This window comes from Cryptotermes secundus, unplaced genomic scaffold (assembly GCF_002891405.2).
Source record: "Cryptotermes secundus unplaced genomic scaffold, Csec_1.0 scaffold962, whole genome shotgun sequence".
In the NCBI taxonomy this organism is placed as follows: Eukaryota; Metazoa; Arthropoda; class Insecta; order Blattodea; family Kalotermitidae; genus Cryptotermes; species Cryptotermes secundus.
Window position 1 is genome coordinate 690,869 of NW_019720723.1, and position 14,503 is coordinate 705,371.

The 14,503-nt window shown below is 42.7% G+C and overlaps 1 protein-coding gene across 3 annotated transcripts in view; it reads right to left on the reverse strand.

Annotated features, from left to right (window-relative positions):
• LOC111872525 (mediator of RNA polymerase II transcription subunit 15) overlaps positions 1-14,503 on the reverse strand; it is an 89,434-nt gene that overhangs the window by 2,064 nt on the left and 72,867 nt on the right. For all 3 annotated transcript variants that reach the window (XM_023866541.2, XM_023866550.2, XM_023866534.2), the window contains exons 6-7: positions 12,743-12,944; positions 11,640-11,855 (exon numbers count right to left, since the gene is read on the reverse strand). In XM_023866541.2, coding sequence (XP_023722309.1) covers positions 11,640-11,855; positions 12,743-12,944 — 418 coding nt within the window. The remainder of the gene's footprint in view (positions 1-11,639; positions 11,856-12,742; positions 12,945-14,503) is intronic.

The window sequence follows — 14,503 nt, forward strand, 5'->3', positions numbered from 1 at the left end:
ATATATATATATATATATATAGCAAGACAATCTTTTTAGTCTTGCCCTGAATTGTTTAAATGTTATTAACCGCTTGAGTTATGGTGCAGCCTCTATGCGTCTTCAGTTACCTCTTTCAAACCAAGAGTCAAAGAAGAATTTCGGGCGGCTGCCCTGAAAGAATATATAGCTGGGGGACAATATTACTTACAGGCAGACAGCCCGATGTCACGGCGACCTCAGGGGCGCACTTCTTTTCCTTACGGAAGGAAAGTGAGCTAAATTTTAAAAATACAGAATCACGAAATACATGGAATGAAACTGGTTTGATGTTGTACTGACGGAGATAACAATTTGGTGCTGTTGCGAGGACTCTTAATAGGGCGTAACTCAACAATTCGTATTCTTGATTACGTACAGAGTTACGTTGCTAAGGATTCTTGACTGAGTTATGTAAGACAATGTAACAATTGCAGTCTATCCAACAATAATATCCGTGACCAAGTTCATTACTCTCACTTTTTCGTCTTTTATATCCACTACTTTTGTTTTTAGCGGATAGTGTCAACTATTGTCTAAGAATTAAGTTTCCTCAAGCAGGAAATTGACTTTATATATCTTTTTAATTGTTTCAAGTGAGTGTATTTATCTTGCAAGTCAGTGAGTACACGTATTAACTCATTATTTTCACATGAATGACTGTATCAAATTAGAGGAACAGGAACAAAGTAAAAGCTGATAATATTATGCCTCATCCCAAAACATATTATCACTTCCGGTTTTGTGTGCTCAAAATGCACCATAACGTTTATTGTGTTGTTTATGAAATTTTGCATTTTACACTTTTGATAATGAGCGATTAATCAATAACGGGATATGTGTGTCCTGCTTGAAGGCAGACCGTAGGAATTAAGGACATGCTTGACTCAATACGCGTGATGCCAATATAAGCGTCAAAGTTCTTGCCGGAAATTATTCTTCAAAATTTCAGCGTATGTGGTGACTGGCCACGCCCTGCCCATATCCGTTAAAGTTCCTGTTGTTTGTGATAATTCAGAAAGAAGACACCCAACAGAGCTTAGTTATGCGATAAAACGTGCGATTCTCAGATTTCCGCCAAAAATTCTTACTTAATTTTTCAGTTTTCCTCAGACATTTAAGAGCCGGGTTAGCATAATCGGTATAGTGACTGGCTACAAGCTGGGCGACCAAGGAGTCGGAGTTCGAGTCCCGGTCGGGTCAAGAATTCTCTCTTCTCCACGTCGTCCAGACCGGCTCTGGGGTCCACCCAACCTCCTATCAAATAGGTACCGGGTGCTCTTTCCCCAGGGGTAAAGCGGCAGGGGCGTGAAGCTGACCACTCACCTCCAACTAGTGCCGAGGTCAAGAAATGTGGATCTATACATCCACTCCCTCATACGCCTTCATGGCGTAGTGCTTAATTAGTTAAGCACAAGGACAACTTTACCTCTTACCTTTTTCCTCAGACAATCAGTTGAATGCTGAGCAGTAACTTCTCATGTATTACTTATTCATGGAGCTGAGCCCTTCTTGAGGAGAAGCCAAATCTGCAGCTACTCAAGTAATTCCCAGCATTTTATGGAACCCGAAGGTTCATTACTGTGTTCACAAGAGCCCTCCACTGGTCCCTATCCTGAGCCAGAATATTGTCCACCCACCTACGCCTTGGTCTTCCCAGTGGTCTTTTTCCTTCTGGCTTTCCCACCAATATCCTATATGCATTCCTTGTCTCACTCATTCGTGCTACATGCCCTGCCCACTTCATCCTCCTTGATTTGATTATTCAACATAAGTATACTTGGAGAAGAGTACAAGTTCCTCAGTATGTAGTTTTCTCCAACCTCCTGTCACTTCGGTCCAAATATTCTCCTCAACACCTTGTTCTCAAACACCCTCAGTCTATGTTCCTCCCTTAATGACAGAGACCAAGTTTCACACCCATACAGAACCACAGGCAAAATTATAGTTTTTTTATATTAACTTCACATGTATACACGTAATTATCTTACTACACCTTCAGTAAATAATTATTCGCTATTTCACTGCATTCAATTACAGAATATTTCGTTATATATTATTTTATTGTCATATTTACATCCGAAGGTAGGAAGCAAGTAACAGCCATTCTTTGTCGTTAATGTCGACCTGTGCCCATGTAATGAAGTCTCTGTGTATGGTTGAAACAAAGTTCCAAACTTAACCCATCAATTAACTCACTCCACAGAGCAGGGTTCTTCTTGCGCGAAGTTAATTCATTCATCAATGGCTCGACAGCCCTTTGTTGGCCCTGTCTTCTTCTTCAGTTTCGTGATCTCTTTTACACACTCGGTAAGACTCCTTGGACGGGTGATCAGCCCGTCGCAAGGCCGCTACCTAAACACAGGACAACACAAACACAAAATTAGACGCACACACAGACATCCATGCCTTGAGTGGAATTCGAACCCATGATCCTAGCGCTCGAGCTAGCGAAGACAGTTCATGCTTAAAAAAGCAGTCTTCTGGGATGTGGTACTGGGCATATGTGGTGCTAGCCGACGTATCGGAGGAACATATCGCCTCCATCTTCAGGGTAGAAGAAAAAATAAGAAAATCCGCAAGCGAAGAGACCGTGAGAACCGGTACAAGCAGACGGTCTCTTCGCTTGCGAATTTTCTTATTTTTTCTTCTACTCTGAAGATGGAGGCGATACGTTCCTCCGAAACGTCGGTTAACACCACATCTACACGGTGCCATATTCCAGAAGACTGCTTTCTTCATAGTCACCGCCGTGAAAACCTCAAATCTTACATAGTTCATGCTTAGTTCGCGCGGCCACTGTGATCGGCGATATTTAATCAGCTGGTCAAACAATTTACCACATTTTATGAACGTTCATTACCACTGGTAACATCCCTGAGCCACACGGACCCAGTGCAAACTCTTCTACCCCGCTTCTTTGAGATCGATTTTAATCTATGCCGAAGCCTTCAAAACAGTCTCTTCACTTCAGATTTTACGATCAAGATGGATTTCTCATTTTTAACACGCCCCTTCCTAATTGGATAATCTTGCGGATATTTGATGAAGACTACACGTTATGGGACCGCCTCTGTGGCCTAGTGGTCAGAGTTCCTAGCTACAGATCCAAAGGTCCCGGGTTCGATTACGGGCGCTACCAGATTTTCTGAGAAGTAATGCGTCTGGAACGGGGTCCACTCAGCCTCGTGAGGATAATTGAGGAGATATTTCAAGGAAACAGCGGCTCCGGTCAAGGAACGTGGAGATCCTTTGCGCTGACCACGTGACACACTCTATCCGCAAAAGTTGACACTAACTTCACCGACAAGCGGCGGTCGCTCGGTCGGTATAGTTGTCTTGCGGACTGAAGGCCACGGAGTTTGTTTTTGTTTGTTCTACATGTTATGGAACTCCCCACTAAAGAGTTTTCTCTGTCCTCTTGTTTCTTCAAGCCGTTAAATCCAAATGTACGTAACACATTTCATACAGCAAAACCCGGATAGGTAGTGTTCAGAAATCTCTCTTACAATTTTGTAAAAGAAAGCGGAACAGAGATCTGATTAATGAAACACAACGGATTAATTTGTGCTATAGAAGTTTTAAGTAGGACTCGCCATGCTTAAACAGCGAGACCTACATCAGTCGTCTTTTGTCACTGTGTATAAAGAACTAGTTCCACACCGCCTGGCATCTCGCTTACATTACAAAAGCTGCAGGTTTACCGAATACAACATAATGATAAAGTAACCTACATAAATTTCGTTATGCTCGTCCTTCTCATCAACTCTACGTAGACCAGAACTGAAGGTATGCTCAACCGCAACAGCGGTATAATCCTTGTTAACAAACTATTACGTCCGGACAAGAAATAGATGTTCTAAGGTTGTGAAAGATCCTGCTTAAGAACAGAGATGTAAAGGTAAACTCCACAGTGCCCGTGCCTGGAAAGCATAGGCATTCTTTACTGTATCAGAAAGAAATCTAGTCTCATCATCATCATCATCGTCATCACTCATGGAGCTGAGCCTTTCTCGAGAAGCCGCCAATTGTGCAGCTACTCAAGAATTTCCCAGCATTTTATGGAACACGAAGGTTCATTATCGTGTTCACAAGAGCCCTCCACTGGTCCCTATCCTGAGCCAGATCAATCCAATCCATACCATCCCATCCTATCTAAGATCCGTTTTAATATTGTCCACCCACCTATGCCTTGGTCTTCCCAGTGGTCTCTTTCCATCTGGCTTTCCCACCAATATCCTATATGCATTCCTCTCCTCCCCCATTCGTGCTACATGCCCTGACAACCTCATCCTCCTTGACTTGTTTCAGTTTCGTCTTCGAATTAAAATTTAAAGAATTGTGTATTTTACCATTTAATAATATTCAATGGTGTGTGATATGATAGGTGTAAAAGAAGAACTTTATATCAATTAAGTTAGCTCAAGTGACAATGTGTAAGTTCTTTAACTGAGGTGTACGTGATTCATATTTCAGCCAGAGATTCGTTTGTCCTGGTTTCTTTAGTCCTTATAGATCAATATTTTGAACAAGTTTTCAAGGACATAGTCACTTCCCCTTCAGTTAATTTCACATAAATTTCTTTTCTTATTTGGCACCAAATGATTTGTTTTAAAGTAATGACATTTTCCGAATTTAATGTATGTAAATTAATCATATATCTTTTTGTAAGATTAGGATTTGAGCCAAAATCCGGTCCATCTTACAGGCAATTAATACGTACTATATTAGTAGAACAAGCCGGTCACGGTAGTCGAGCGGTCTAAGGCATATATTGCCTTCGCTAGCTTGGAAAAAAGGGATCGTGAGTTCGAATCACACTCAGGACATGGATGTTTAGTGTGTGTGTGCGTTTTTCTGTGTTTGTGTACAGGTAAACTGCTACCACAAAAGATATTTATCTGTGCCTATTGGAAGCTACTTTAATCCAGCTCACATCTTCATAGCAGCTTTCTCTAAGATATATAATTTAATATTACTCTCAATTTTCCCCCGTTCTTCCAGAAAACGGAGGTTTAATGCGCAAACTTTCACTCGCCGTGACGCGCCCCGCCGTTGTATATGGATACGCGCTTCAGATATGCCCAGTATCTGCAAAACTATTTCACAAGCAGTAACTAGTGGACAAATGATAAAGTGTGGTCCTCCAGCTGTAAGGGGGGGGGCGGAGTTACGGAACTGAACACCAAGCAATTTCATCACGTAATTAACATAAAAGAGCCACGATCCTGAACCTTCCCTTCCATCATGCTACACTTTCCACTCTTTTACACAGAAAATGCCGCTCGCTGATCTATCACCAAAGAGCTTGCCTCTATGGAAGCCTTACAGAATCACGATCAGTGGTTCAACACTTCTTCGCGGAATTCGATTCTATAATCCACAGAGTAAGCTATCCCATTGAGCTGTAGGTCACACAGCTGGTTAGGAAACTTATCACATTAGTGGAAACCGAACAGAAGGAAAGAACCCACTGGGAAGACCAAGGCGTAAGTGGGTGGACAATATTAAAATGTATCTTAGAGAGATTGGATGGGATGGTATGGATTGGATTGATCTGGCTCAGAATAGGGACCAGTGGAATGCTTTTGTGAACACGGTAATGAACTTTCGGGTTCCATAAAATATTGGGAAATTCCTTTGTAGCTGCAAAATTGGCGACTCCTCAAGAAGGGCTCAGCTCCATGAGTAAGCAAGTAAGTAAGTAAGTGGAACCCGAAAGTTCATTACTGTGTTTAAAAGCGTCCACCAGCTATTTGACTCTATTATGAACCACATGTACCCGCCTTTTCACAACCTAGTTCTCTCATGCTATCCTCCTATCTGTGACTAGACCTTCCAAAAGGTCTCTTATCTTTATGTTTTCGATGAAGTGTATCGTGTATATTTTTAGGCGAAAAACTTAAATTTTAGAGACCTCTTGGAAGATCTGCTCTGGTGGTCATGAACTAAGAGTGTAACGTTGTGTAGTTTGACAGTAACCAATGCAGAAACATAGCTATGCACAACAACCTACGTGGCTATGTTTCTGGTATCGATAGAGCCTTGACGAGACTACATTTCGGAATATGATCGCTCTGCTAAGAAGTTCTCTCTTCTTGTCTTTCGTCATTCATTCCCGCGAAAATGTGAATTAATCATTACTTATATCATGGCTGTACTTTCTCCACTTCACATGAAACCGACAATGATTTCATTAGGATGAAATGTTTTCTTTACTTTCCTATTCTTCTTACTCCGACCGCCTTCCCTTAAGATGAAGGACGCGACATCAGCGTGTGAAACGTATGAGATTATAACGGGTCGGAAATGAAAGGTGTACTTGTCTCATCTCTCTCTCAAGATATGGTGAAAGGTTGATCTCACATAGGTGCAACTTTCGCCTTTCATTTCAACGTTTCAAGTACACTGTGAGGCTGTAGAGAGCTCTTCTTCCTCAGTTACCTCCACTAGAGACGGTCAAAGTGACCGCGCGGTCTAAGGCATGAACTGTCTTCGCTCGCTCGAGCGCTGGGATCGTGGGTTCGAAACCCACTCAAGGCGTGGATGTCTGTGTTTTTGTTGTTCTGTGTGTAGGAGCAGATTGCGACGGGCTGATCTCCCGTCCAAGGAGTCCGACCGACTGTATACAGGATCGAGAAACTGGAAAGGCGGGCAAGGACCAACAAAGGGCTGTAGAGTCATAATACGAGTAATAATAATCTTAGATACCAATTGAAAGTCCTTATAAGTGAACATATAGTAGTTGTAGCACGAATGGGGGATAAGAGGAATGCGTATAGGATATTGGTGGGAAAGCCAGAAGGAAAGAGACCACTGGGAAGACCAAGGCGTAGGTGGGTGGACGATATTAAAATGGATCTTAGAGAGATAGGATGAGATGGTATGGATTTGATTATCTGGATTAGGATAGGGACCAGTGGAGGGCTCTTGTGAACGCGATAATGAACCTTCGGGTTCCATAAAATGCTGGGAAATTCTTGAGTAGCTGCAGAATTGGCGGCTCCTCAAGAAGAGCTCAGCCCCATGAGTACTTCCATGAGTATGTTAATTAGTGGCTTTGTAACAAGATTGAGTTTTATTACTGTAACGGAAGTGGAAATATATAGATGAATGTGCAATGACTATTATAACACAATACAGCCGGGGACAGCCTCAAGAAGACCTGGCGTAGTCAGGGTTCGATTCCCGGCATACCAGATTTTCTGAGAAACAGTGGGTCTGGAACGGGGTCCACTCAGCCTCGTGATGTAATTGAGGAGGTATTACAAGGAAATAGCAGCTCCGGTCTAGAAAACCGAAATTAACGGCGTTGGGGATTCGTTGCGCTGACCACGCGACACCCTCTATCTGCTAAAGTTGGCACTAACTTCGCCGACAAGCGGCGGTCGCTCGGTTGGTATAGTTCGTTTGCCATTAAGCGCCTGAGATCATTTAAATCTGTTGGAGTCGACGACATCCCTGGATTCATTAATGAGGGTTGTACTGATATTTTTGTACCTATTCTTAAACATATATTTAATCTAAGCTTATCTGAGCAGTATTTTCCCATCCTATGGAAGGAAACAGCAGCTATTCCTGTTCTCAAAAAAGGCAAAATTACCTCTATTAGCAATTATAGGCCTATATCCTTTCTGAGTAATGCTTCCAAAATATTTGATTTTATTGTTCATGACTATGTTTCCAATTATCTAAAATCTATAATTAATCCTTATCAGGACGGCTTCTCGAAAACTAAATCCACGAGCACCAATTTGGTAACTTACTCGTACGTTGATTTTATTTCCCCTTTAGTCGGCTCTCAGAGACAAGCTGATGCCATTTATTTCGATCTCAGCAATGCTTTCGACCTTACGCACATCTTCTTCTTCTTCTTCTTCTTCTTCTTCTTCTTCTTCTTCTCCTCCTTCTTCTTTAAGCTTGCTGCTTTTGGGCTTTCTGTGGCTATGTAAACTGGTTTCATAGTTACCCACTGAACCGGAAATCTCAGGTCCGTGTTTCTGGTGTTCTCTCTCGCCACATAATGGCATAACCACGGGAAATTTACTTATTTCGTTTTCCTTGCCTGTCAATGCTAACTTTAATTTTTATTTATTTATTATTAATTTATTGCCCTGATATATACTTTCTTATTTTGTATTTTGTTCTTTAATTATATTTCTTTATTACTATGTGTTCGTGCTAACTTTGTAATTGTCCTCTGTGCTGTTATGTTTGCGCGTAAATAAACACGAATTGAATTATTATTATTATTATGGCTCTACAGCCCTTCTTTGGGCCTTGGCCGCTTTTTCAGTTCCTTGATCCTATATACAGAGTCGGTATGACTCCTTGGACGGGAGATCGGCCCGTCGCAAGTCCTCTACCTACACACAGAGCAACACAAACACAAAATAAACGAACACAGACATCCATGCCTTAAGCAGGATTCGAACCCACGATCCCGGCGGTCGAGCGAGCGAAGGCAGTTCATGCCTTAGATCGCGCGGCCACTGTGATCGGTTCATCAACCAACAGCGCTGAAAAAGCTCCCTGACTATACTGCCGGAATATATGCCAGCAACGAAGCACGTCTTGAGTGAAGTAGCAGTCCACTTGTAATACATCATCAGTCTGTCATTAATATCAATGGGAAGGGAAGAAAGAAAACACATTTGTCACCAGTCAACCTTTCCGCTCCCTTCCGCCCAAGTAGAAAGCAAGCTTTTCAATCCGTTCTTCCCAAACCTCTCTTCTTTCTTAGCAAACGAGTCTACAAAACCAGCAGCTGCTTGCAATCTAATCATTTCGCCTTCAGCCTCTGTAAGAGTGATATTTCTTCTACTGGAAGAGCATTAAGTGATCTGGTTACAGTCAAACATGTGATACTCAAACTGTCACGCCTGCCTGAATGTTTCTATGCTCGTCTTGTTACACGTCAGATTCTGGGGATGGCAATGGACTTTATGACGATTATATAAAAGTTAATTATAAAATAGTTGCGGGTTGCCTTTAATTTCATGCGCCCCTCCAATGACCTTAATTTAATCTTTTTCCTCTCGTTCCATCTGTGGAGATAAGGCTGATTTCTGTTTCATGATCACTTTTACAGACGGTAAGACTCCTTAGACGGGTGATCAGCTGGTCGCAAGGCCTCTAACTGAATACAGGACAACACAAACACAGAATAAACGCATACGCACACCAAACATCCATGCCTTAAGTGGGATTCGAAACCACAATATATGCCTTAGACAGCTCGGCTACCGTGACCGGCTTAATTTAATATAAGTATGGTACTTTTAATTAGCCGATCACTGTAGCCGCGCGATCTAAGGCATGAACTGTCTTTGCTCGCTCGAATGCTGGGATCGTGGTTTCGAATCCCACTCAAGGCATGGATGACTGTGTGTGTGTTTATTTTCTGTTTGTGTTGTTCTGTGTGCAGGTAGCGGCCTTGAAACGGGCTGATGCCCCGTCCAAGGAGCCCTACCGTCAATGTAAAAAAAATTACGAAACTGAAGAAGAGGCCAGGGTCCAACAAAGGGCTGTAGGGCCATTGATGAATGAATGAATAAAATGATACTTAAATTATTTTTAAATGCCGGGGCTTTTAATCTGTGTCGTTTTGTATGGGCGTGAAACTCGGTGTATCCCTGTTGTATTTAAGCATCCTGTTGCATGAATATCTCTTTCATACACAATATAATTCCGTCAACAATGCAAATGTTACTATTACTCTTTCTTTCACAACATGTTTCGGCCGCAAACTGCCATCATCAGGTGTCTAAGCTATGCCAAAACTGTTCCACTGTATAGAATCTTCACTTATTCACATCACATCTAGTATTTTAAACAGTGAAACATCACAGTTACATGAGATGTTTGTGATGTATAGAATATCCAATTATTCACATTTTTTTTTCAGTGGCTCTCCAGCGCATTCAGGGCCCAGGCCTCTTATTCAGTTCCGCAATCATTTTTCACAGTCGGTAGGACTCCTTGGACGAGTGATTAGTCCGTCGCAAGGCTGCTACCTAAACACAGAATAAACGTATACGCACACCAAACATTCATGCCTTGAAGGGAATTCGAACCCCTTTGAGAACGAGGACAGTTCATGCCTTAGACCGCTCGGCTACTTAATCACATCACATCTAGTATTTTAAATCATGAAATATCACAGTTACATGTGATGTGAATAAGTGGGCATTCTATACAGTGGTACAGTTCTGGCACAGCTGAGACACCTGAAGATGGCAGTGATAGAAATAGTTGAATTGTTCACGGAATTATATCGATCTCTGATATTAAGAAAAGAATATGACGGCATAATATTTGAGAACGGAGCGCTGAGGGGAATATTTAGACCTAAAAGGGACGAAGCAACAGGAGGGTGGAAAAAAGGCATAATGAGGAGCTACAAAATTTATATTCTTCACCAAACATTGTTAGGATGAAGACATTGAGAAGGATAAGATGTGTGGGACTTGTAGCACGTACATTTATAGAAGAGAAAAAGATTAATAAAAATTTTTGAGTTAGAACCCCCGAAGAGGGAGAATAATACAGGGATATTCATAAGTCCGTGAAACATTTTAAAAATTCACAACAAATGAACTATGAATCTGATCATGGCAATTCTTACGCCGATAGAGAATGAATCTCCCCAAGTTTTTTTCAAAGCCGCCATTGCCTGCTAATCTCAGGGGTCTTCGCAACCGTATCACCGCTGCTGGGGCTCTGGTCAACCGTGATATGCTGACAGGGGTGTGGGACGAAATGGATTATCGCATAGATGTCTGCCGTATCAGCAATGGTGGAGACATTGAGCATCTGTGAACTATGTAAAAAAGAAACTTGGTGAGTTTATCTCTATTTCAGTGTAACAAAATTTGGAATCCCTTACGTAGTTAATTTATCATAAATTTTCAAAATGTTTCACGGACTTATGGATAACCCTGTATAATATTTAGATCTTAAAAATGTAACTTCTGGCACAACACGCAAACTAGTGGCATCTCTTATAACCAGCTTTCGGGTTCCATAAGCGGCAGGGATTTTCTTGATTAGATAAGGGACTATTAGTTTCTGAACAAGGGCTTTGCCACATAGAGTTGTTTATATCATATTTAGGCAGGTCCATGAGTTCGCCCTGATTTTATTCAAAGGTGTTTGATATGGAACATGTAGCTAACCACCCACATCCATTCAGTGTAGAGATCTAAAATGCATCAGGCACTACTTCCATGCCTCCTTTACCTCTTCGTGGCCTGATACCAGGAGCAAAATATTCGTTCCTCTGCGGCACGATGCCAAGTGATTCCTACTCGATCTGTGAATGAGTTTGTCTTTATTTCCCCCTTGGCACTACAGCCCCAGTGGGCCTAGGCCTACCTCCATGAACTTCTCCGTTCACTTCGGTTTTTCTAGACCTTACACATTCGGTAGGACTCCTTGGGCGGGTGATCAGCTCGTCGCAAGGCCTCTACCTGTACACAAACACAGAAAAACGCGCACACACAACCTAAACATCCATGCCCTGAGTACTATTCGAACCCACGATCCCGGCTTCCGAGCGAGCGAAGACAGTGCACGCCTTAGACCGCTCGGCTACCGTGACCGGCCTCAGTTTGTCTTACCGTTGGATTTGTGAAGCGCAATGCTGGATCCCTTCTCCAGGGAGTCGCGTAGCTGGTAGAACCTCATGCCGGAGCTGTACAGAGTCCCTGGAATTGCGTGCCTCAGGACAAGTGCTCGAGACATGTCCCCGTCTGTCAGCAGCTTGTTCAGATCCTCGGTGTCCACCACAGAGAAGGCTCGGTCCGTCGGAGCGAACACTGTGTACACCTTGTTCCCTGCAACAGATAAACTCCTTACTGGGCCGGCAATGTTGCGGCAGGTCAAGCATTTCCAGATAATTCCCAAAGAAAGGCAATAAGAAGTTTCTGGAATACGGTCTTCTTGGCTGTGTCATCATTCAGTGTTATATAAGTACCAAATTTCGGAAGAACTGGAGGCATCAGAATCTTCTGAGTCATTAGTAGCCACCACCAGGCTACACGGCGTTATATCCTAGAAGATAACAATATAAATTTTTACTACATTGAAAACCTACAGTCTAAAAAGGGTTTAGAATAGTGGTTGGATTTTAATCACAAGAAATCGTTGAGTTCTTGTAAAAAGGTACAATTAAAGCTATTCCTGACACAAGCCGTGGAGACCCATAGGGTTGTGAGACGTCGAGGTTCCCACATTTTCTCTAGGCTGAGTCGACCCCAGTAGCGGTGAGGATGTCAGCCTTACGCCCCGACCTCCCTTTACCCCCAAGGAAGTTTCCTGGTACTCATTTCTGTTAGAGGCTGAGTCGACCCCAGGGCCATAGTGTGGCCGGAAGGTTTAGGTCAATTGAAAAAATCCAATGACCTCATCGGGACTTGAACCCGCGACCTTCCGTAGCATAGTGCCTCAACCAACACCTATTGTACTAGCCCTAGATGATAGGTGAGGGTGATTGTGGAGTAATTGGTGGAATGGAGATTGGCAGGGCAAACCGAAGTACTCGGAGAAAACCTGCCCCAACGCCACTTTGTCCACCACAAATCCCACTTGACCAGACCGGGGATCGAACCCGGGCCGCCGCGGTGGGAAGCCAGCGACTAACAGCTTGAGCTATGGCGCGGCCTTACCATGCACCATACTACACGAATTAAATATCAGAACCTGAAGGCATGAGACCGGTTACCTGTGAAGTTATCCGTGAGCCCTGACACCTGGATCGCTCTCAGGAACTTGGTGAACCGACGCTCTCTGTCTGACCGGAGGGTCTGTATGATGTTGCCGACAGGAAGTGGGAACATGACCCTGTCCACAGCATGGGCAATGCCCTGAGGAATAGGGACGTCGTGCTTATCTCGTGAGATGCGAGCCCCGTTGATGGTCACAACCTGCAGCACAAGACACCCATTCTACATGCACGCAACTCCTTCCTCTTTAATTAGGAACTTTGACCTTCCGAGCTCTTATTCTTACTTATTAAGTTTATATTCTTTTACAACTACTAAAATTGTCGTTAGATGTTAGTAGGCCTACACGGTTACATTACAAACGAATAGGCCTACAGATTTCTTCAAAGGACGCCAAATATTTTGACCAATGGAAACGTTTCAGTAGAATGAGTTAGCTAAAAGGAAAAGGAAATAGAAAGAATAGCTTGCCCTGTGTTCCGAATTGCGTGGAACGGTACCAGGAACGAAATAATTAAATAAATTCACGCAGCAGAGTCCTTCCTGAGACACCAACAGTCGCCCAGCTGCTGATGAAATTTTCTCTGCTTTTTATAGAATCCTCAGGTTCAATATACCGTGTTCGCTAGGGCCCGCCAAAGGTTTCTTATCCTTGGCCAGACTAAAGTAGCTCACATCCTTACGTCCTGTTTCGTAAGATGCATGTTAATAATATATTCCCATCTAAACTTATGTATCTGAAGTTGTCTTTTCCCTTCTGTCTTCATACTAAATTATTGTTTGTAGGCATATTTGTCGCCTTCCCTTTCGTACTACATGTGCACTGAGTGAACAGCGCAAATTATGAAGCTCCTTATTACGTATTTTTCTTCAACTATTGCCACATGTGTTTGGTGCAAATATTGTCCTAAGCACTCTGCTCTAGTTCTTCCCTTAGAGAGAGACACAACTTGCATACCTACACAAAATATTACGTAAAATTAGAGACAGTTTGGTGTATTTTAGACCGATATTAACAGTTAAACCGAAAATAATCTTTGGAACCAAAAATCTTCAGTATTAAAAATTACATTCCTTGAGTCGACTACTCTGCACACCTGACAGGATCTGCTGGTAGTTTCTGTAACAGAGATCACTACAATGACCTGGTGCACCCTGTACATTTCCTGTACCGAATAGGAAATGTAACAGCTTTCACAGACCCCGTACACTACTTTGAATAACATTAGTATTCTACTGTGAAGGAGTACCACTATCAACAATAACATAAACAAAATTTGAAAGTATAGTTAATGTCTCGGTAAAGTGGAAAGAAAGTCTCCTTACCGACAATTTCACATTTATTTGAAGTCTTCTAGCTTTCCAGGATCCCATCTGCCCACTACCAGTAGGTGTGCAGACTTACTTCAGCGGGGAAAGAGAAGGAACTCCAACAAATATTAAAATAGTAATCTTACGAGTTAACGTGACCGCCATTTCCCTATTCCGAAGCGATTCATAATTCATTACGAACTTCACAACGGCCTCACTAACTACATGATCTGGCCGTGCCATGGCTCAGGCGGCTTCATACAGTAGCGGTCAAGGTCGATCCCAGGTCAGGTCATGTAGGAACTGTGGTGCACAAAGTGGCACTAGGTCATGCTTTCTCCGAGTACTTCGGTTTCCCCTGCCAATTTTCATTCCAACTACTGCTCCACACTCATCATCATCATCATCATCATCATCATCTATCACCTGGAGCTGGTACGATAGGCCAA